This window comes from Vanellus vanellus (assembly GCF_965231255.1).
Source record: "Vanellus vanellus genome assembly, chromosome: 1".
NCBI classification, from domain to species: Eukaryota; Metazoa; Chordata; class Aves; order Charadriiformes; family Charadriidae; genus Vanellus; species Vanellus vanellus.
Genome location: NC_138905.1, coordinates 100,423,723 through 100,444,775, shown reverse-complemented (window position 1 = coordinate 100,444,775; position 21,053 = coordinate 100,423,723). Strand labels below are relative to the sequence as shown.

At 40.7% G+C, this 21,053-nt stretch overlaps 2 protein-coding genes across 3 annotated transcripts in view; one reads left to right on the top strand and one right to left on the bottom strand.

Moving 5' to 3' along the window:
• The window catches only part of ZNF654 (zinc finger protein 654), a 36,296-nt gene extending 20,997 nt beyond the window's left edge, over positions 1 to 15,299 (bottom strand). The window contains exons 1-2 of the mRNA XM_082498493.1: positions 15,147 to 15,299; positions 3,635 to 3,780 (exon numbers count right to left, since the gene is read on the bottom strand). Of these exons, the coding sequence (XP_082354619.1) occupies positions 3,635 to 3,780; positions 15,147 to 15,278 (278 nt within the window). The 5' untranslated portion in view covers positions 15,279 to 15,299. The remainder of the gene's footprint in view (positions 1 to 3,634; positions 3,781 to 15,146) is intronic.
• Positions 15,300 to 15,895: 596 nt separating this feature from the next.
• On the top strand, positions 15,896 to 19,209 carry CGGBP1 (CGG triplet repeat binding protein 1). 2 transcript variants are annotated; one of them, XM_082498516.1, is made up of 2 exons: positions 15,896 to 15,988; positions 18,559 to 19,209. In XM_082498516.1, the coding sequence occupies exon 2, from the start codon at positions 18,588 to 18,590 to the stop codon at positions 19,089 to 19,091; it is 504 nt and encodes a 167-aa protein (XP_082354642.1). In that variant the 5' UTR covers positions 15,896 to 15,988; positions 18,559 to 18,587; the 3' UTR covers positions 19,092 to 19,209. The 2 variants fall into 2 exon arrangements, with proteins under 2 accessions (XP_082354642.1, XP_082354641.1); XM_082498515.1 differs by lacking the exon at positions 15,896 to 15,988 and adding an exon at positions 16,325 to 16,348.
• Positions 19,210 to 21,053: the final 1,844 nt, after the last annotated feature.

Genomic DNA, 21,053 nt, shown 5'->3' with positions numbered 1-21,053 from the left:
GCGTAACCTCAAAAGAAGTAGCAGATAAGGGGAAAAGCAGTACTAATCCTTTCAACAGCAGCCTAGATTCAGACTGACCTGTGGCTTCCATGTTTTCCATCATCTTAAAATACCCCATCTAGCACTTTATTTATTTTTAATACAGTGACTGAGACAAACAATCCTGATAACAGAATCTGAGAGGTTGGTAAAAAGTAGCTTTCAAGAGCTCAAGTCAATTTAGGTCTTCGCTTACAGAAGCATACTTCCAGATAATCCCTCCAACTCAATTCAATCAGAAACTACATAGTTGGTTCTCATGGATCTGCAGACAGCTCCAGTGCACCTGCTATTGCTCTGCCCTAAGATTTTGAGAAATTGAATTTCTATTTGGGAAAAGTAACTACCGATTACTGCACTAACACAATCTGCAATTGCTGGCTGAGAAAGTCATGAGCAGCAGGCAATAACTGAACGACTCAGAGGGAAAGATAGTACTGAAAGAACAACAGTGCATCTAGGGCGTCTTAGAAACAGGACTGAACAGCAAAGGCTTTGGTCTTGTAACAGAAGAAAATATGAATAACTATTTGAGATTATTCGAGATTTTTTCCCAAATGAACAGGGAGAATAAGAAGGCAGAAAGTGAGAAGGCAGAAGATGACTCCTGAAAGAGGTTCCCGCACTCTTCCAACCTACAGGTTTTTGACTCAAGATTTTGCTGACGGCAATTTCTTTCCTGACTACAGCATTTAGTCTTTTGTTGCAACAGCTCTTAAAACAAGAGGCAGACTTTCATGAACAGCTGGACATGGAACTCTTCTGCAGAACAATTAAATTCACTGCAGTTATCCCCAAATTTAAAGTCAATCTTCAATACGTTTGCAGTTAACACTTAAAGTATTCCTACAATATGTTTTGTTTTTAATAAAGCCCATTCAAAAGAAGTTAAAGAGCAGACTTAAAGCAATTTTCCCTCTCAGTAACATTTTCAGAAATACTGTGCATTAAAAGATCTTAATATTCACATAAACAAAATGAAGTTTTGTAGGGGAATAATGCAAAAGTATCATAAAATTAGGTTTCCTTTAGATTATGATGCAGTAATTTTTTTCCTAACCAGTGATAAGCCATGCCAAAAACAGACCTAGAAAATTTAAGATACACATTCGCTATGTTCAATGATATAATTTTTCTCCAGGTTAGGTCCTTGAATCTCAACTCAAATATGGAATGAAAAAACAACCAGTACCCAAATAAGTACTTTGTTCTGAAAAACATTATCTCATTTCAAGTTGATAAACAAAACTTTGCAGCCTATTTGACTCTCAGGAAAGGTCAGGCATGAGTCATGTCAAGATCTGGAAAGCAGCCAAACTAGAACTTAAATAATAAGACAAAACTAGTTATAGAAAATGATGCATGCACCCATTTTTTATTTGCTTTGACTGATTTAAAAAGAATAGTATCTTAAAAAAAAAACCAAACACACCTGGAAATGAATAGTGGACAGGTGTAAATTACAGTTTTCTTCCCTATCAATGCACCTGCTCCACGCTCTTATCAAACTAATAAAGGAAGCTATCAAAATATTTGTATTTCCTCATCACCAGTCTCCATTCAGTTAAAATTACTATAGTCAATTCCAGCTTGGCCCTGTTACCTTAAAACAGTCTGCAGCATTGCACATCTACATTTACATCCATCCATTTGTAACAACGGTGCTTCTAGATTTATCATATCACTGTTTTGATATTATTGGCATCAGAAGATTGCCTAAGAACACTAGTATGCTGGCACCATTATTAAAACTCCCCGATATTAATGGTAGTACAGATGCTGCTTCATTAGTGATGAACAGCAAGGCCAGTAAATATAAGAAATGCAAACAGCCCCTACTGTTAATAGTTTATTGTCTGGTTACCAAGGAAATGTTACTTGAGTATGACAATACAGTCAGGCAGATTTTTGCTCTCCAAGAATGAAGACCTAATATACAGCAAATATTCAAAAAGAGATTTGAGCAAGGTTTCCCAGGAAACTGCGACTACTATTTCCCAAGATCCCTTTATGGTATCATGTACAAAACTATCCCAGTCAAGCAGAGTCAGAAGAAAAAAATAAGCTGGCATTCTAGAACAGAAGAAAATCTCAGTGAGTAAACCCAACTCCAAAACCTAAGATAGACAAGGGTGACAGGAACTCAGCAATCAATTCACTTTTAGGTTATCAGGAAGTGACCACCCTATATATAACAAACACCTGATTTTCTACCTTTTTCCTCACAAGCTTTGATATTTAAAAATATATGAAGCACGGTTTGAACTTAATGAGGTGTTTTTTTCTAGAAACTAGTAGAAAAAAAAAAAAAAAAAAGAGGTCACCATGTTTTCATGTTTTGATGTAACTGCTACTCATTCTCTGATCCCTGAATATTCCAGTTTTAAAAATCGTGATCTTCTGATTCCATAAATAGTCTCACATCAAATAGTTTCACACACACACACAAAACAGTAAGTCTGTTTGGTGAAGTTTCACCAACAGATAATCTGTAATTGTACAGATAAAGCCTTGACTCCTACATAATTAGTACTAATAGCTCAAGAACTGTAGAAAGGATAAGCAAGTCGGTCCTCCTGACAAAGTAAATTGAGAGGAAGACTAGGAGACCATTCACTTCAGATGACTAGATGAGGTGGGAGCGAGACATTTCCACACAAAATTCTGGACTGAGAAATCGAGCTGTATTTGAAAGTACCGTTCAACAAGAAAGCAGTTTAACCAGCTGCACAAATAAACCTGATTTACTCAAACCGAACTTGCAATAAAGCCAGCTTTTAGGTTTTTGTCTCATCTTCCGAGAGAAGATCAAGTACATTACATCTCACCTAAGTATATGTAACTCAAAGATACTTTTTTTTTTTTTTTTGCTTCCATTCAACATTGAGGTTTTGAAACCTGAAAAGTAGGTTTTTAGAGCAAGAAAAAAAATGGGACTTTTACTTACTACTGATCATTACCCTGACACTTTCAGCCTTCATGTGGGAAAACCACCAATGTATCAAGAAAATAAAGATCATAGCAAGATTTATGACCTAACATTCTGCATTTCTTTGTTAAGTTGAATATGGCTTTTGGTCAGTTAACTGTATAGCAAGTCATTCCCATAAGCATTTTGATGACTCAAACATAAAAATCAATTTTAAAATGGACTCATTTATTAAACACTACACAAAATTTATCTTTATGAACACTTAGCTTTTTACATCACTAGAAGTAGAACAGTAAAAACTTTAGATAACTTTTATTTATAATTTTGTGCCATCAAAGGTTGGTCTTTAAATACTCCAAAATAAGGTTTTTCTAAAAAGAAGTTTGTATGGTGATCACTTACTGCTTTGGACTATTCATTTTGCCAGAAAATCCTTATGACACAACATTGTAATATCAAATACTCAACAAGGATATTAAAAGACCAAATTAAGTTCTTATTTTTGTATCCTCACGTAGTAATTCTTGGTTCCACGTAGCTAAGTCACCTGGTAAAACCACTCTTAAAAGCTCTGAGGATCTTTGAGACCCTATCGCTATTATAAAAGTAACACAGAGTCTATACTGTAAAGAAAGTAATAAAAAAAAAAAAAGATGTACTTACAAAGCTAGGCTACTCAATACATATTGTACGTGCTCACATTCAGCTGGGAATGATACGCAGGCAGACGTGAAACAACACAGTGCCGTCTGAAGCACCTGAAGCTGAGGCAAAGGAACCTGCCATCTTCCAGCATAGTCTTCAACAACCTAATGACAAAAACATTGAAATACAAGTTACGCTGGAAAACATCTCTTCAGTCAGAAATAAGTAGTTAATACTGTACCTGCTTTATCTCCCCTCCTTCTCCCTCAGAATTAGGGTTTATAACCAAGAACCTGACCATTTTGCATCATCAAACCAAAAAAAAAATAGAAGCTTTACGTCCTACATTATAAAAGATATACCACAAAGGACCTTCAACTATTGTTTTCATAGGGTAAGGCAGGAAATACTTCCTTCTTACATAGTATCACTGAAGACATCACACTCTACATTTAAACACAATTTTTATACTGCAAGAGGATACAAATTACAGAGTCTGTAACAATATGCAGACATTCCATTCTAAAACTTTCAAAGAGGGGAATGACTAGCCTGTGCTCTTCTAGTCTTTATGTGAGCAGAGAAAGGCATGAACATACAGTCACTCTTTCTCATCTGATCAAAAAAGTACATTTGGCCTTTTTTATCTATATGATGGAACTAAGGCTAATTATGCCCTGATCTATAGTTACAGAACTGCATCACTATTTACAGAGAAACATGAAGGTGAAATATAGGTGTTTTATTGGAGAAAATGGAGAAAAATCCTTGCCTGGTTATCTAGCCAATCTTGTTTGTATTAATAGATGTAAATTTCTGGCACTGCCTTTGCCCACGTTGGGAGGCTCAATAACCCAGCACCATCTGATATTTCCACATAGGTATACCTTCAGTGAAGCCCTCAGAAAGGCCCAGTCCATTTAGAGCACTCCATGTAGAAAATACCCAGCACCAAGTGCAGCACAAAGCACAGCAATAAAACAGATGTCTGTAAGGGCACCCACCAATTCTGTGACAGACTTGTCATTATGCTGCAGTCCCCCAGCAAGCAGAAGGCCAAGAGCTTTGGGTCATCTCTCCTCTAATCAACAGCTAAAGTGTGACTCATAGGCAGTACTCTAAGCAGACACTGAAAACCGTATTTCTTCCATTCTCTGGCACATAGCTTATCTCATTACACTACAGTCAGGCTCCCTGTGCTCACTTACTCTTTCCTTATTGCTTCCATCATAATGGCACAGCTTCAATATAAGCATAAGAGTGGACTTGCTGCAGTTCAGAGCCTGGGGCCCTCTTCTCCAGCTGAGGAAACCTAACTGAGATCTCCTACATCCTGAGAAAGTGAGAAGCTGATGGGGAAACATAACGCCATCAGCCATGCTGTAGACAGAAAGGTAAAGCACTCCACAGCATACAAAAGGAACAAGTAAATGGCTTCAAGAAAGCTACGAAGTGCCAATCCTAGTTACACCTAGGCACCTATCTCAAGAGCCAGGCTGGCCAACAAAGCATAGATTCAAACAAAAATCAGATATTTCCCTCTTTAGGATTTCTTTTTGACTTAAAAGTCTGCGAATCCCACTTAGATTTGTATAATTCCCCATGAACTAAATAAAGGACTTACAAGTCAGGATAAGTGGCCTACATTTTTAGTTCCAAAGCTGTGTGCCTAACTTTGTTTAAGGCTCTGCAACACGAACAGCCCTGTGTCCCACTTCTGATAGTTTGGTTATAGCTCCTCCAAAGCAAAGCAGTTACTGATAATGGGACTGGCAATTTTTTTCTCCTCATGAACAACAGCTAAGGCTGATTTATATTTTGGAAGTAGATTTTGCCTTCCCACCAAATTTATTTCAATAATTCCTGCTTGAAAATCTGTTAGCTTAATGCAGCAGATATCTAGGTCAACTGGAAGAAAATTAGCAAACTTGTAGATAAATACTCTTTTACAAGGAAGAATAAACACTATAAAATAATACTGCATCACACATCTATTATAAGTTCTCTGAAATACTTTTAACAAGGTCCCTTGCATCGGAAATCACAAAAGCCTGAAGAGAAACAAAGCAGACAGAGAAAGAATGTCCTTTAGTGGTTTTAGCCTCCAAATAGCCCAACAAAGGTAGAACTAAAACATCACTTCCCACCATGGTGTTTTGCAACACTTTGACCTGAGACAGACAATATAGATATGTTCATAAATGATTTCAAGCAATGAGACAATAACACTGTGTTATGGTACTAATTTTTTTTTTCCTTGGTGGCATAAAGTACTAACTGTCAAGAACTGTAGAAAGGATTTATGACAGTGACTGATGAAATTCAGCATACACAAGCGTGCAGCGGTACTTTGGGAACAAAACAATCCAAACATTTTATATGATGGCCTTCAAACTGACAATTACCACCCAAGAGCAAGCCTGTGTTACTATGGTAGATGTTTTAATTAAAAATCACCTCAATGGTCATCACAATGGCCAAGAAAGCAAATTAAATATTAGGAGAGTAATAAGATAAAACAAAGCAGAGTGTTAACTGCTCAAAACCACAGCATATCCCCACATCTATACAACTGCATGCTATTTTGCTATCTACCCATTCCTATCTCAAAAGAGAATACAGAAGGCCTAAGAAAAAGCTTCAAAGGAAGGCAAGAAATGCTAAATAGCGAAATAAATTTCACATAAGGATCAATGCAGCTAACTAGGACACTTTAGGATGTAAAGAAATGACAAATGCAGGGGGGGACACTAAACAAGGTTGGCAAGTAGGATCGAAATAAATTACAGGAGGTAGCTCTTCACACAGTGAGCAATTAAGCTGTGCAGCTCTTTACTGAAGGGATGCTGTGGATGCTGAATGGCTACATGAGTTGAAAAGAGGCCGCATGAGCTGAAACAGATATCCACCGAAAATTATTAACTATTTTCAGTTCAGCTAGTTTACTGTAGTTAGAGAGGGGAAAGTTACTATATTTGCTCGTCTCGTTCTTTGGTTAGGCATACGTGAACTTTTGATAAGTCTCTGGTCCTAATGTCAGTGTACTGCTTTTGCAAATAATTAGCATTCAAAAGACTCACGCTGAGGATAATAGTTAGACATTGTAGTCTCTGAAAGGTGCAGTCCTACTGCCCACATTTGATAAAGGCCTATACAGTCCTACCAGTTGCCCTTGTTGCACCTACATTCTATATAAGGGGGGAGGGGAGGAAGCATGTTTGTTTTACAATTCTGTGTATACTTCAATATCTGTTTGTAAGTGCTCTCATGGAATAGCTTTTTCTATAATAGAAACTAACAGCTTTTTTTTGTTCAAAATACTCAACATGCCATGCTTTGAAACATGACTGTAAACCAGAACATAGGTAAAGGTTTACACCAGAAAGAACCCCCAAAGCAAACAAAAAAAGTCCCACAAAACATTATGACTTCTGATATTTTATTTTACAAGGAAAACAGAAGCCAAAGGGACATGCATATGCCCAACCTCATGTTGCCAAGTTGTGTCATCAGAGCACTACAGAAAATCAGATAGATAATGCTGCTTGAGTCCTAAATGCTTTACTTAAAGTTTATGTTTATCAGCACATTTTTAACAAGCACATTAATTTCAACATAATGAAGTCAGCCAAACAAGAAGCACAAAACAGTGTCAAAACAAAAGTGGCCTCTTCCTTGTCCAATAGAGTGCAGAAAACCAGAAGGGAGGTGACATTTTTATGTGACTTCCTGCAACAATTACCCTTCAAGAATTCTGTTAGGATGAAATTTTTATATACTTAAAGACTCTCCATGCACCATTCCCCCATCTGTCTTTACCTTTTAAATTAACTACCATCCATGAAGAGATTGTGGGGCCTTTTGTCTTCCCTTCCTCATTCAGTACAGATACTAAAAGGGACTGAAGAATCTTCCTGACACCGTCCCCATTCAACTCCACCTTTCTCCCACACCAATACACTGTTTCCCGTTCTTTAATATGTTTGAGTAACTCAAGAGGAAAATCCATGATTCAGATGTGTCCTATTGAGTGCAAAATCAAGACCAGATTGATCAGTCTCCTATAAGCAGTTTCTAAGCATGCAGCTAAAGCAGCTAACCCCCAAAATAACAAGGTAGTAATTAAAGGCCTGAACCACTGTAAAAACTAATTTTCCCTGGAATGTTAAGTTTTAACTGATTAATTATACACATTTATTTTAAGTAACTAAATATACATATATAAAGTGATTTGACTACATTCCAAACACTCAAGAGAAATAACATTGTAAATAGCTAGATTTGCAAATACATAGGACACAAGAAACAAATGTTTATGCAGTGGTAGGCCTGAAGTTGCTATGGCTTTTCTTGTCCCTCCACACAACAAAAAAACTGAAAAGCAAAAGCAGCACATCCCACCAATTTTAAATATTTGTCATGGCTAGGATTTTAAATGAAGTTACTTCCATAACTTTTTGTGAGATTTAACAGTAAAGGATTAAAACCACAACAGTTTTGCGAGTACTGCTGTTTATAGTCTTCAGAAAAAGAAAGCTAGTTGGCAAATATAGTGGTTGTCATTTGTTATAATAAGCAAATACAGTGGTTGTCGCAGAAGAGAACACACCAAAAAGGATTTAAAATGCCATGCAAAAAAGGGCCTCTTAAAAAAAAAAAAAAAAAAAAAAAAAAAAAAAAAAGAGTTCCCCGAAAATTAAAAACCATAATTAAAAGCAACCTCCACCATGGTTGCCTGTCCAGCATAAGTACCAGAGAAGCTCGAACCAAAGTTCAGTTCAAGAATAGAACTCGAGTAACACTGAATTTACCCTACCTGGAAACATCAGAAGAAATAATCACACCTTCTTTACTGTCTTTTTAACCTATTTAGTGGATGATAAGCATTTTATTCTGTTTCCGCATACAATGAAGCTACCCGTGTCCTTACAAAAAAGGATTCCATTATCCAATTAGAGAGTAGAAGAGGCCTTAAGATTTTAAGATAAAAATCAAACATTTAACAGATACAAGTTTAAAATGGTTTTATATGGTGTAACTAAAAAAAAAAAAATAATGTTGTAAGCAATCGCTTTACTGCAATTCACATGTGAATATTGCATAAGGAGTAACCAAACATAATCACACTTCTAGCAAAAGAAAAAACATCACCCAGCAACAGCATGACACATCCTTGAGACAAGTTTCTGCCAAAGCTCTACCCTTAAAGCTAAATGATTCCCCCCACCCTTAATCATCAAAGTCTCATCCTCAGCCTGCTTGGGGCATGAAAAATATCTAAAGCTGGGTTCCATATACTCATTACATTCAGCTACTCAAAGAGCCAGTTTCCATACATATTTATAGCCTGTCACTTGCACAACAGTGAAAACTATGTATTAATCCTAGAAAAGCAGTTTTGTCTACTTGTAGCACTGTAGTAAATGTGCCTGTGTAAGGTTTTACAACTGAAAGATCATATTTATATTTAATAAATATAAATATTTAATAAAGATAAATATTTATATTTAAGAAAAGTAATATTCCTCTTCACCTTTTGATTAGCACCTCCTAGAGTGAAAGTCAACTAACTTAAGGAATTGTTTTGATTATATATGGGAGAGAGAAAGGACAATCTTGTGAACACACACATGAATGCATACAACCAGGTCACCAGTGGTATTAGTAAAACACAAGATGCGTTTCAAGTAAAAAGTACAATTGATTCTTTCCCTCATCTGAACAACTGCTACTCAAAAGGACTTAACTTTTTGATTTTCGCATTAACTAGTGCAGTAAGTTTGCCTTTTCTAACTTGAAAAAACCTGTGTAGCAAGGCTATCAGACAGACTATGCTACAGAAGCATCATTCACTGAAGATCCTTCTTTTTAGGTATAAAAACCTGCATCTCCTTTATAAGTTACAGTCGATGTATTTTTCCAAGCAAAATTCAAAAGCTTATTTTCATACAAAAGTTAAACTTTGTGACAATGCATTAAAAAATGGAGAAGTAGCAATAAGTTTGAGAGTGCAGAACGGAAAAGTTGCAAAGAACTGGAAGGAGAAAAACATTACAAAGATCAAGAAAAGTATAAAATGTTTTTGAACTTGTGTGCAATGCTTCCTTTTTTTTTTTAAACATTAACTCCTTAATTCCACTTTTAAAACAGGGAGATTATTCCTCAGGGTAAAGCTAAAAGGACAGCAGGCACAAAAGCTGACAAGAAGCCAGTACAAAGAAAGAACTGAGTATGTGAATAAGAAAGACTTTATAATGTTAATGACAAGACAAGAGCACTGAAGACTGACTCTTTCAGCCTTCATTCTGCAAATAAAGAGGTTGCGAATCACCTACTATTGTGAATTCTCCCAAGAAGGTAACTGAAAACAGTCAAATGCACCACATACACCACAACCTAGTCTTGCATGATAGTGGCTTATCAGGTTTCCCATCAACTGTCAAAGGAAAGAGTGCCACCACCTAACGCAGGACACCCTTCTGTGCAGACAGGTAAACCCTCACCAAAACTGAATGCTCACACTTGGCATTCAGCTTGGGAGTAAACGCGACCTGGTGCTTGCCACAGCTATTTCCCAAGGATCTCCTTTTAAACCTGAACTTCACCGGAATCTCAAGTAGCACAATACGAAACTGCTAACAAATTGAATACGCTTGTTCTCACCAGCCAAGCATGGGAAAAAGACCCAGTAAATATGGAACACAACGACAAGTTAATTTTAAAATTTAAACTGTTTCAAGTAGTCATAGGATTCTTTGATACACAAGTAAATTTAGTTACTGCAATTTATGATTTGTCCTTTGCAAGCTTTCACGTAACGAGCAATGTCACACATTTAAAAACCCGAAAAATATCAGTCACGAGTAAAACACGTGACTTTTAACAGTGCTCTCAAAATTTGAGCCATTAACAAGTATAAAGCATATTTATTCAGGAAACTACAAAAAAAAAAAACAAACAACAAACCCTAGAACACCACAAATCATTACAAAAGAAAATAGGGGGTTAAAAATGACAAATTATACCTTCTCAGAGAAATAAGCTTCAAAGAAATTGAAGAGATCGCTTTCCACTACTAGTACTCATGTGAGCAAGATTTCCGTAGCAAAACTTTAAAATGGTGTATGGAGATTAAATATGGATCCCAAAGGTCCAAAAAGTAGTAGAATAAAAGTCTGGCATAACCTAAAGAGCTGGTGTTTTTATTGGTATAAACTATAAAAGCAACTTAATAACTATTGTCTTGAAGTTCAAAGTAAGAGTCAAAAGCAACTACTTTCAAGTTTAAGCACATCACAAAAGGTGTGAAAACGTATCAATCCCAAAACCAGAAGAACAAACATTCCAAGAGATGCACATTTTTCTACCTTAATCCCCACAAAGCAAGACAGGCAACAGTTGAGTCATACACCCCTGTATTATTTTTGTCTAGTAAAATAAATCCAGGAAACACTATCTTCTCTAGTGTGTTACTAAATTTTACTTCTTAGCTTTCAAGTTTATAAACCCAAGAACTATTTTTCTAGCAGTGACTCAAGATACCACCAACTAATGTAAGCAAACCAGGTAATCTTTATTTCAGGAAGTCAGAACATACTGGAAGGCCACAGTAAGAGCAGATCAAGTAGTGTTTAGCCCTCACTGCAGAGATTCACCTTGTGTTTATTTCAGCCAGTACCAAACAACGTAAAATAACATCTAGTACAGTTATGCAGCCATGTGGACAACTACAGAAATGCTGGAAGTAACTTGTAATAGTTTGATAGTACTTAATGTCATGAGAAAAATTCTGAAGAGAAAATGCAATTTCAAGCTAGTTGACAAAACTATACTCACTTCAAGTGCAATGAAGTAAGCTCGCTGTTAAGGTCTGTTTTCAAATCAAGTAAATTTGGAAATTCATCCTTCTAATTATAAAAGTATTACCTCCACCCTCATAGCAAAAAGCAACCATCTACACTATCTTCTCTGCCCTTCATCATTTGTATTTCACTCCCACACAAACCTCTCAATGGCTCTGGTCCCTGAGAAACCTCATGAAAGAATTTCAAGTTCTACATATAACAAAAGTTGACATTCATGAAGCTCTTCCAAATGTTTAGACTGAGGGGGTTTCTGCCAGGTACAACGTTTCAAATTTCAAGGTGTAGTTACAGACACCTTGTTCTTTTGCTTGTCAAAGTTGGGAACAGTAGACTTGGTTTTCCCAGTGCGTAAGTGGTTTCAATACATGGCAAACTTCACAAACAGGAAGAAACGCCAGATCAGCAATTTTTAGAAAGTAACATAGGAACAGCTGGTGAGATGCATAAGCTGGGTACTTATCTTCCAACTGTCTCTTTTCAATCCCAACCACAGAAATCTTGATTTATTTTTTTTTCCCCCTATGTCATCAGCCTCAAATAACAATCTAATAAAACATATTATCCACTTTGCCTTGGAAGATTCAGGCTGTAATGACTCTGTATCACCACGCATACCTACAATACAAAAACAGATCCCAGAAACTACACATGGGTTTAGAGATTCCACATTCTAACTTCATCTCATATCATTAAATTGTGATTACACATATATTTAAGGTGCCCCGATAAACCGTTCATCTTTTGTAACTGTTACTTTATCTACTGTCTGAAAGCGAAGTCCAGCTGCAATACTCCAGACCCCAAGAGTACTGAATCTGGCTGTTTACAGCAATGTTTTTACCTTTCTAACATATTTCAAGGATGAAAGACGTGCATGCCAATGCTTTTCAAGGCCTAAGTCTAAGCCACTCTCTTACTCTTTAAAAATCAGTCAAGAGGTCTTTGCTTCTATCTACAGAAAATGACTTTATACCCTGCTTCATTTTTCCTGTAGCTCTTACTGAGAGACAAGGATGTGCACATTCTTTGCACAGTAGCACAATTATAAGCAATCTAAACAATATTCTTCTCAGCTGACACCAAGCTTCATCACTATGATCGAAGCACAACCATACATTTCAATAGGTTGTTATTCTGAAAATAAAAATGGTTCTTTTTGGTAGTTCAAACTCATGGTATTATCACTAAGCAACTATTTCTACAACTGCTGTTCAACTTTCAACACAAAACCCAGGAACACATGAGGCAAACTAGGACACTTAGAAGTGCCAAATTACCATTAAGACAAGCAAAATTGTGTTATCAGTGCAGAGTGGGATGAGGTGGAGAGGCGTGATCTGCACAACAGTCAAACATGACCTTCGGAAGATCTAGACAGAAAAGCATAAAGCAACAGGCTCTGACAAAAACTAGAGCCAAAGGGAAAAATTGCACTAAAAAATACATATAGGTAGGTGGGAGGTGTAAATCTAATAAAGCAACACAGTACTTAATACAGAAGTTTTGTTTTGCCAAAAATGTTATAAGAGGTGACCTAAACTTCATGATGCTTTCTGAAGAAGAAATATAAATATGCTTCATCACTTATTAAATAGGCGGAGGGCCTATCAGCCCTCTGTATGTACAGGTATATATAAACCAGTATAATATAATTCTGTGATTCTGTGATTCTGTAATTAAACCACTGTCAATCTCATGAGGGTAAATGAGCTAATTTGGAGCACGCGCAACTTAATTTGTTGTCAAACCACAAATGTCACACAGCTACTAGCTTTTCATACCAGTACGCTACACCAGTTAAGATCTTGTGTTTATATCATTAAATAACTAGAAGAATCCATTACTAAAAAACATGCTTAAACAAAACATGGAAGATTTTGAGTAAGCACATGACTGCTGATCACACAAGGCCAATTTAAACAAAAATAAACCCAAATCCCTGGAGACAAAGTGTTAATATATTAACCCACTTTCATCAGGATTATTTAAACTATGCATTGTTAGAAAGAAAATATAAGAGAAAAGAAACAGAGCCCTTTATGTACTCAGAACATTGGCTTCCCATGTGGGCAGTTCATAAACTCAAAGAAAAATAAAGTAGGGGAGAGAGCTTGGCAATCTTTCTACACAAAAGAAACTGCAAGAGAAGTCAAGGTCAAATGACTTAGTTCTCTACTCTATCATTAATAGCTATGATACAATTATTTCATAGGAAAATTCCTTCCCTGGTCTTGTCGTCTTCTGTTCCCAACTAATTCCTAGCTTTGTCTGGGGAAATGGGATTGGCATTAGTACATGGTGCTATCACTCTGCCTGCACTTCCTCCTTAACAAATTAATTCAAAACACAGTAAACGTAGCTAGAAAAATTTATTATAAAACTCTCAGTGTTTAGCAGAAACCAATGTCTTTCCAACCTGCTAACTTAATCAAATATGCTTGTGATTTCTTACAATTGTAGTTTACGCCATACTTGCAAAAATACTCACTTCTCCTTTTACTGGATTCACAACTTTTTTCACGCATGCTAAGCTTAGAGAAACCACTAAAGAGAAAAAATATAAAAGGATCGATAAGCTCAAAAGGCAACCTGTGGACTTACTTAGTAGTATGCTACCTGTGATGATTTTAAACACATCCTACACAGTAAATATTATTTTACATAGATGTTTTACTGAATATTAAAACAGGAAGAACAAAATAAGAACACAGAAACACATTTATTTAAATAGAAGAAAACAATCACAGTGGTGAGGTAAGCAGCCAAGAAGTCGATGAAATGAAGTAATTCCATACAAAGAAACCTCTAGACTGTGTTTCTGAAAACAACAAGTAGTGTGGCTGAAATATACCCAGCATAACTAATGTTTCATCAACACCTGCTGACGAAAGTAACTAGGAAAAGCAACCTGTTGTTGCTTGCTACTTTGCAAGTAAAGAGATTGCAAAGAGCACAAGAATTCCGGGCCCGCACGAAGAAACGCTGCTTTCCAAAGGAAAAAAAAAAAACAACCCTGATCTAATTTAGCCACCCTTATGGGAACGGTTTCCGAGGCCCTTCTTCCCTCCCTCCCTCCGCCACCCGCCCCACTCCCCAGCCCAGGCAAAGCCACCCGGAATTGTTTTGCCCGCAGCACCGCCACCGCCGCACGTGCCCCGGGTGGCCGGGCCCAGAGGAAGCGACAGCTCCCAGCAGCGGCGGGGTACCGCCGCCCACCGCCGCCCCCGGCTCTCCCCCGCCCGCTGCCCCCCCCCTCCCCCCCAGGAGGCGCCGTCCCTCCCCTCCCCCACGCCAGCCTCACCACCGGCCCCGGCCCGCACCCTCCCCCCGGGCCGGGCCAGGGCACTCAGCGCCACCACCCCGGCTGCCTCCCGCGGCCCTGCAGAAAGGCAGCCGTCCCCTCAAGACCCAGGACCAGAGCAGGGCCAAGCGGGCCCCTTTCCTCGTTAACCCCCGTCCCTGCCCCAGGACTGACCCCAGGCCGCCGGGGAACGGCCCACCCCCGCGGAAAGCTGAAAGGCAGCGACCCCAGCCCAGCAGCGTCCGCCGTCCCCCACACCCCCCAGGGTCCCCGAGCCCTGCCGCGCCCTACCCCCACCCCCAGGGAAGGTGGGGGGAGGGGCAAGGAGCGGGCCGAGGAGGGGAGGGGGGGGGCCGGCGCTCACCTGACAGAAGCGGCGACAGTAATACTGGCTGTTAAGGAGGGCCGGCAGGCCGGCGGGGGGGCCCGGCGTCACCAGCGCCTCCAGCTCCTCACTGAGCCGCTCCGACTCCTGATCGCTCTCGTCTTCCGCCATGCTGCTCCGGCCGCCCTGCGCGTACCGAACACCCCCCCTTGCCCCCGCCCCGCCACGCCGGAAGGGGAGACCCCCTCCTCGCTGCCTCACGTCCGGCCACGCCCATCCGCCGCCCCCCTATTGGGCCAGCCGCCGTGCCGATCAACGGCAGACGACGAGCGGGCTCGCTGATGACCTCTGACCTCTGGCTCCTCCCTTCCATCCGGCGCCGCCAAAACGTCCTTCGATTGGAGCAAAAGTCTCTTCGTTACTTTGTCCCCGCCTTGCCATTGGCTGCTCATCCCGTCTGTTACACCTCTCTCCGCGGCCTCCTGCCGGCGACTGGCCAAAGCCCCCGTCCGCTAGACGCCACCGTCGCCCTCGCGCACTCTGACTGGCCTGAGCACACCTCCATCATGGCACTTACACCCGCCCCCCATCTCCAATTGGGCAATACTGCCGTCCATCTCCGCGCGCCGGGGCCAGGGGGAGCCAATCACCGACAGGTTTGTCCCGTTCGGCCGCTCTGTGGCGGCGGGCAAGAGGCGGGCGGGCGCGGCGGTTGCTAGGCGGGTTGCTAGGTCCCGCCTACCGCGGCCGCCAGGGTGGGTAGGTCCGTCTGGCTGCGGCGCGGCGGCCCTCGGCGGAGCGGCGCGTCCGGCCCGCGGCCCAGCGGCGGCGCGGAGGAGCGGCGGCAGCGGCAGCGCGGGGAGGCCGCGCAGCCGGAGCGGGTAACGGCGCCCGGCAGGGGGCGGGCGCGGCAGGGCGGGCGGCGCGGCCGCCTCGGCGGGGCCCACCCGGGGCCGCACTCCGCCGCCCGTGGAGTCCCGGGGCCGGTCGGCGAAGGGGCGGAGGCGCCTCCCGGCTCTGCCGTATAAACACCCGCCGTGCCGGGCAGGGAGGAAGGAGCGGGGCGGAGCGGCGGGGCCGGGGCGGGAGGGGTCGCACCTGTCTGCCGCCGCGGAGGCGGGGGTCGGCGAGGCCTGGGTGCTGGGCCGGGCCCTCACCTTCGCGGGGCGGGGGTGGAGAGGAGGGAGGCAGGCGGCGGACCCTTAAGAGGCCTTGACGGGTTAAACGGCGCTATCAATCCGGTGAGCAAAGCCCCCGGGAACAAACGCGTGGAGTGCTGGCTCCCGCTCCCAGCGGAACCCGTTTGGCGGTTGGGGCGGCGGGCCCGTCGTCCTCCTCACCTCAGACGCCCCCGGGGCTCGCCGCGAGGTGCCCCGCGCGCGCAGAGGGGCCGTCTCCGGGGACACTTCGTAGCCAAGGCGTCCTCAGTGTCTCCCCCCCCCCCCCCCCCAACCTCCACCCCCGCCTCCCCCTCCCCCGGGGCTACCACCTCTTCGGGAAAGCTCGCCACTTGGGAACGCTCGGGCGTCTGCCCCGCACGGCCCCGTCTGCCCACACACCTTCCCCTGCGCTTGAGAACCCAGGGGTGCCTCCTTAGTAGGCATCAAAGAACCCACGCCAAAACTTAAGGCAGAAAATCCCACCAAAAAATCCTGTGTTTTCAGCAGCGGGGCTGCTCACAGCATTCCTGCGGATTCTGATAAAGCATAAGCGTAAACACCTAGTTTGGTAGGGGATTTGTTTTGACATTTCAGAAGCCTAAGCAACAAGTTTATGTTAGGTTAAGACCTGTTTTCTGCTTGATTTCAGGAAACAGTTACTGAGGAAACTCACGGGGATAAATAGCATAAAGCAACAAAAAGAATGAAAAAATTGTTTATCTTAGTCTGTAGTGTGCAGTATCAGTGAAGACTTACCGTTCTGGAAAGTTGCAGATAGTGCAAAAAATTAACTAGAAATTAACTAACAGCAAGATCGTTGTCTTCTTTTTTTTCAAAAGGTTTCCATCTTTTACTGTAGCAATGGTTTAAGAAAAAAGACGACAATTCTCTGTTCCTTTACTCCTTACTTATTCCAGAGTAAGCAGGCATCTGGACAGCAGAAACTCAGTTCAGTCCTTAGAGCTGGACAAGCTCAACTTACAGTTAGCTTGGAAATGCTCGTCTTCTAAAGGCAGATCTTTTAAAATGTTGCAACAGCAAACTCTGTATGTCTAACAAAATAAGTACAGAGAATAATACATCTAGAGGTATTCTGATCTCTCAGTCTGCCTTTTAAGCACAGGCAATATAAAATTTTTCAAAGCCATTCATACCCATAAGTAAATTCCCAGGCAACCTATTATATTCCCACAAAGTATGTGTCAAAATATATTTTTTTAATAAACACCTGTTGTCACTTTTTGATAAAGAGGTAGTTAATGTAACGAATGGTCATTTTTCTCAAAGAACCTCAAACCTGAACAGAGCTTTTCCTGGGCTTTAACTTTACTTTGAAAAGGACTTAAATTATCTTGGCTGAGATTTACACCAGCTACTGTATTTCTCAACAACAAAAAAAGGGGATAGGTCTTGTTTGATTTTAGTACACTTGACTAGGTTAGTGCCTCCTTTGGTAACAGCGTAATTTAGAGTGATGTTATTAAGTGTCCAGCTCTCTTAGTTATCAGTTACCTTACTCAAAGAAGTTGTTGTCTTTGAAAATACAGGTTCTTGTTTTGCATTGAAATGTATGAAATTTTCTGTTCACATTGGGCTGTTTCGCCAGTTTCTAGTTGCAATGACAAAATTATTTGCTTTTGACTCTGAGTTAAGGTTCAATCTAATTGTTGTAATTTGAGCTGGAGCAAAAGTGAGCGGTGTTCCCAAATGAGTGCTGACAAAGCTCAGGTTTGGTTGTTTTGGTTTGTTTTTCTGTTTGTTTGGTTTTGGTTTTTTTTTTTTTTTTTTTTTTTTGCTGGCTTTTGCAAGTGACAGTAAAGGCCTTCTGGCCTAGATATTTGGACAACTGAGTTTTTGCTAACAGAACTAGTACATATTTTCAGGAAGTACACATAAAAACTCAAGAGAACTAAGAAACTGTAAAATATGTTGAAAATAATAATAAGAAAGCACCCTTTACCCTAAAGGCTAAAGGATAAAAACTCTTCAAGAAAAAGCAAAAAACCTTTCTATTTGACTTTCAGTGACAAAAAGATTGAGTTTCGAGGGTTCTGTTGAGTGTTGTAGAAAATAAGAAGTATTTTACTCTGATCCATGAGGAACTTCAGTCTCCTAAGTTCCTTGGACTTCAAGATGAATAACCTTTCAATAATAGTTTCACACGTGTCTTACATGTCATTATCTTTTAGATGCCAATTGGATATTGAATTGACTGCAACTAGAAGTATTTGGTTGAAATCATTAGCACACTTTCACAGTTTTGGTTTTTTTTTTTTTTTTTTTTTTCCCAGCTTTCAGGTAAAGTTTGTTGAAGGCAACAATGGAACGATTTGGAGTAAAGTCCGCTCCGTCACGTAACCGCTCGAAGACTGCTTTGTATGTAACTCCTCAGGATCGTGTAACTGAGTTTGGCAGTGAGCTACACGAAGATGGAGGAAAACTCTTCTGTACTTCCTGCAATGTGGTTCTGAATCACGTTCGCAAGTCTGCAATCAATGACCACCTCAAATCTAAAACACACACAAAGCGAAAGGCAGAGTTTGAAGAACAGAATGTCAGGAAGAAGCAAAGGACTCTGACTGCCTCCCTTCAGTGCAACAGTACTGCCCAGACAGAGAAAACCAGTGTCATCCAGGACTTTGTGAAAATGTGCCTGGAAGCTAATATTCCACTTGAGAAGGCTGATCATCCATCTGTGCGAGCCTTCCTGTCCCGTTACGTCAAGAATGGCAGTTCGATACCTAAGTCAGACCAGCTAAGGAAAGCATATCTGCCTGATGGGTATGACAATGAGAACCAACTCATCAATACTGAAGACCGCTGAGAAGAAAACAGTTTTCATCATCGTTGTGAAGTTTTACATATTGATGGTGTGGTTTATTTTTATATTCATGCATATATACAGTGTTACATATTGGTTTTACAAGCTATTTTGTATTCTTGTAGAAATGACAATCTATTTGTGAACTTAGTGGTATGCCACAGACTGTTGCTAACCCTGCTGTAGACTTCAGAGCTACATTGATGTAGAACTCATGATGAATGTGGGGAACGTACCTGGCATACACTTTATCTACATTCAGTCCAGCTGTAACTGATGCTAAGAAAAAGGCACTTGGATGGAGGACTTCACTTACTTAAACTGTGCATCTAAATATACGAGGAAGATGATGCAATAGGGATTGTTAATCATGTCAGTGGATTGCTTTGTCCAGTATCCTGTCCATGAGTGACCAAGAAGAAGTGCTGCACATTTGAAATGCAAGAAGCTGTAGAATGGTTAGTTAAAATATAACTGCTCAGTTGGGGGAAGGATTGTTGCAAATTCCTGTTCAGGTTTGGTTTACATTCTAAAATGCAAAATATTTTTCTTCTAGAATACTCTCTTATCCTGTTTGATGCAACTATGGATGTATTCATTATCTAGCTTAATTAGCCGGTCTTTTGCATTGACCTCTGGACTCTACTATTCTCACAAAGCTAGGTTCTGCAGGTTTACCATGCCCACTTTTTTTAAAATTGCTATTTCGTTGTCTCAGTTTAACATGCCCCCTCCAGTTTCAGTGCCAATCTTTGAAAATTGAGTAGGCAAATGAGTAACTGAGTGTGGTTTGCAGTGCAGCTGCTGGCAAGTGAAACCTATACTGGGCCAAGATCTTAGCAGAGAGGATTAATGCCTTTTTCTTACTAGCAGGACAAAGGATGCTACATCTAAATTGGGTGTGGGGGAGGCACTAAGTTGCAGAGTTGAGAAAGCCGTTTTACAGTGCACAGGAGAAGAGGCTCCTCCATCTTTCCCTGAAGGTCCTCTACATCTCCGACCTTGTCCTCAGCCTTTTAGTCAAAGGAGGTAAAGCGATTAAAATAGTTTTCAAAATAGTTACTGCAAAGGCTATTCAATACCTGTAAGTGCAAGTAAGAAAGCATGTATACTTTGAAGCTGTACTGGAATTACAGACCTGGGCTGTATTTCTTACTCTGTGCCAAGGCCATATATACTGGACTGGCAAAAAGTAAAATGAGAAATTGCAGAATTTCAATAACTTTACCCTCTCCGAGATCACTAAACTATCACTGAGCTATTGCAAATTATTATGCCAAATAGTCCCCTTAATGTAAATGCTCTATAAAGTTTTTGAATGGAATGAGGGAGCATAATGCAAAGTGCTGGAATACAACCAACTTCTGCTTGCTCTATATTTCCTTGAGATGCTCTGGGTTCAGGGAGGTGCCAAGGATCTTCTAGCAGCACAGAAATCCTCCATTCCGTAGATGCAATGGTGTAAGCATGCTTTAACTCCCTCAGGTGGAGCCAGTTGTTCTGTTCAGCTTCCTTTCCCCTGTAGAGTTTCACAGTATCTGTTTCCTCAGTATTTCTTTAATTCCAGATATTTACAGCAATACTAAGTAATTGCTAAAAAAGAGACAAAATAACCTGCTTATTTTGGTTATGTAGCTATTTCCCTAGCTATTTCTAGAGCAGTCTCTTGCTGGATTGAGACAGACTTACACACGTAGTAACAACTGGTTTGTGTGCAATTAGCTTTTACAGAAATGCACTTGGGTTACATTATAACCTTGTCTTGTAGCTTTCTGCTATGAGACCTGTTTTAATAAATGGACAAAACTAAAATGTAGAAGGCTGCCTATCTGTGTGTACCAGTACGTGGGTACTCGGTACACTGCTGCACCTTTGGTCCCTGTTGAAGCTAGCGGGACTCCATGCAGTCATAGCAATCCTGTCAACGATGTTAGTTGCTGGTTTAGAACTTCAGACAGAAATAAC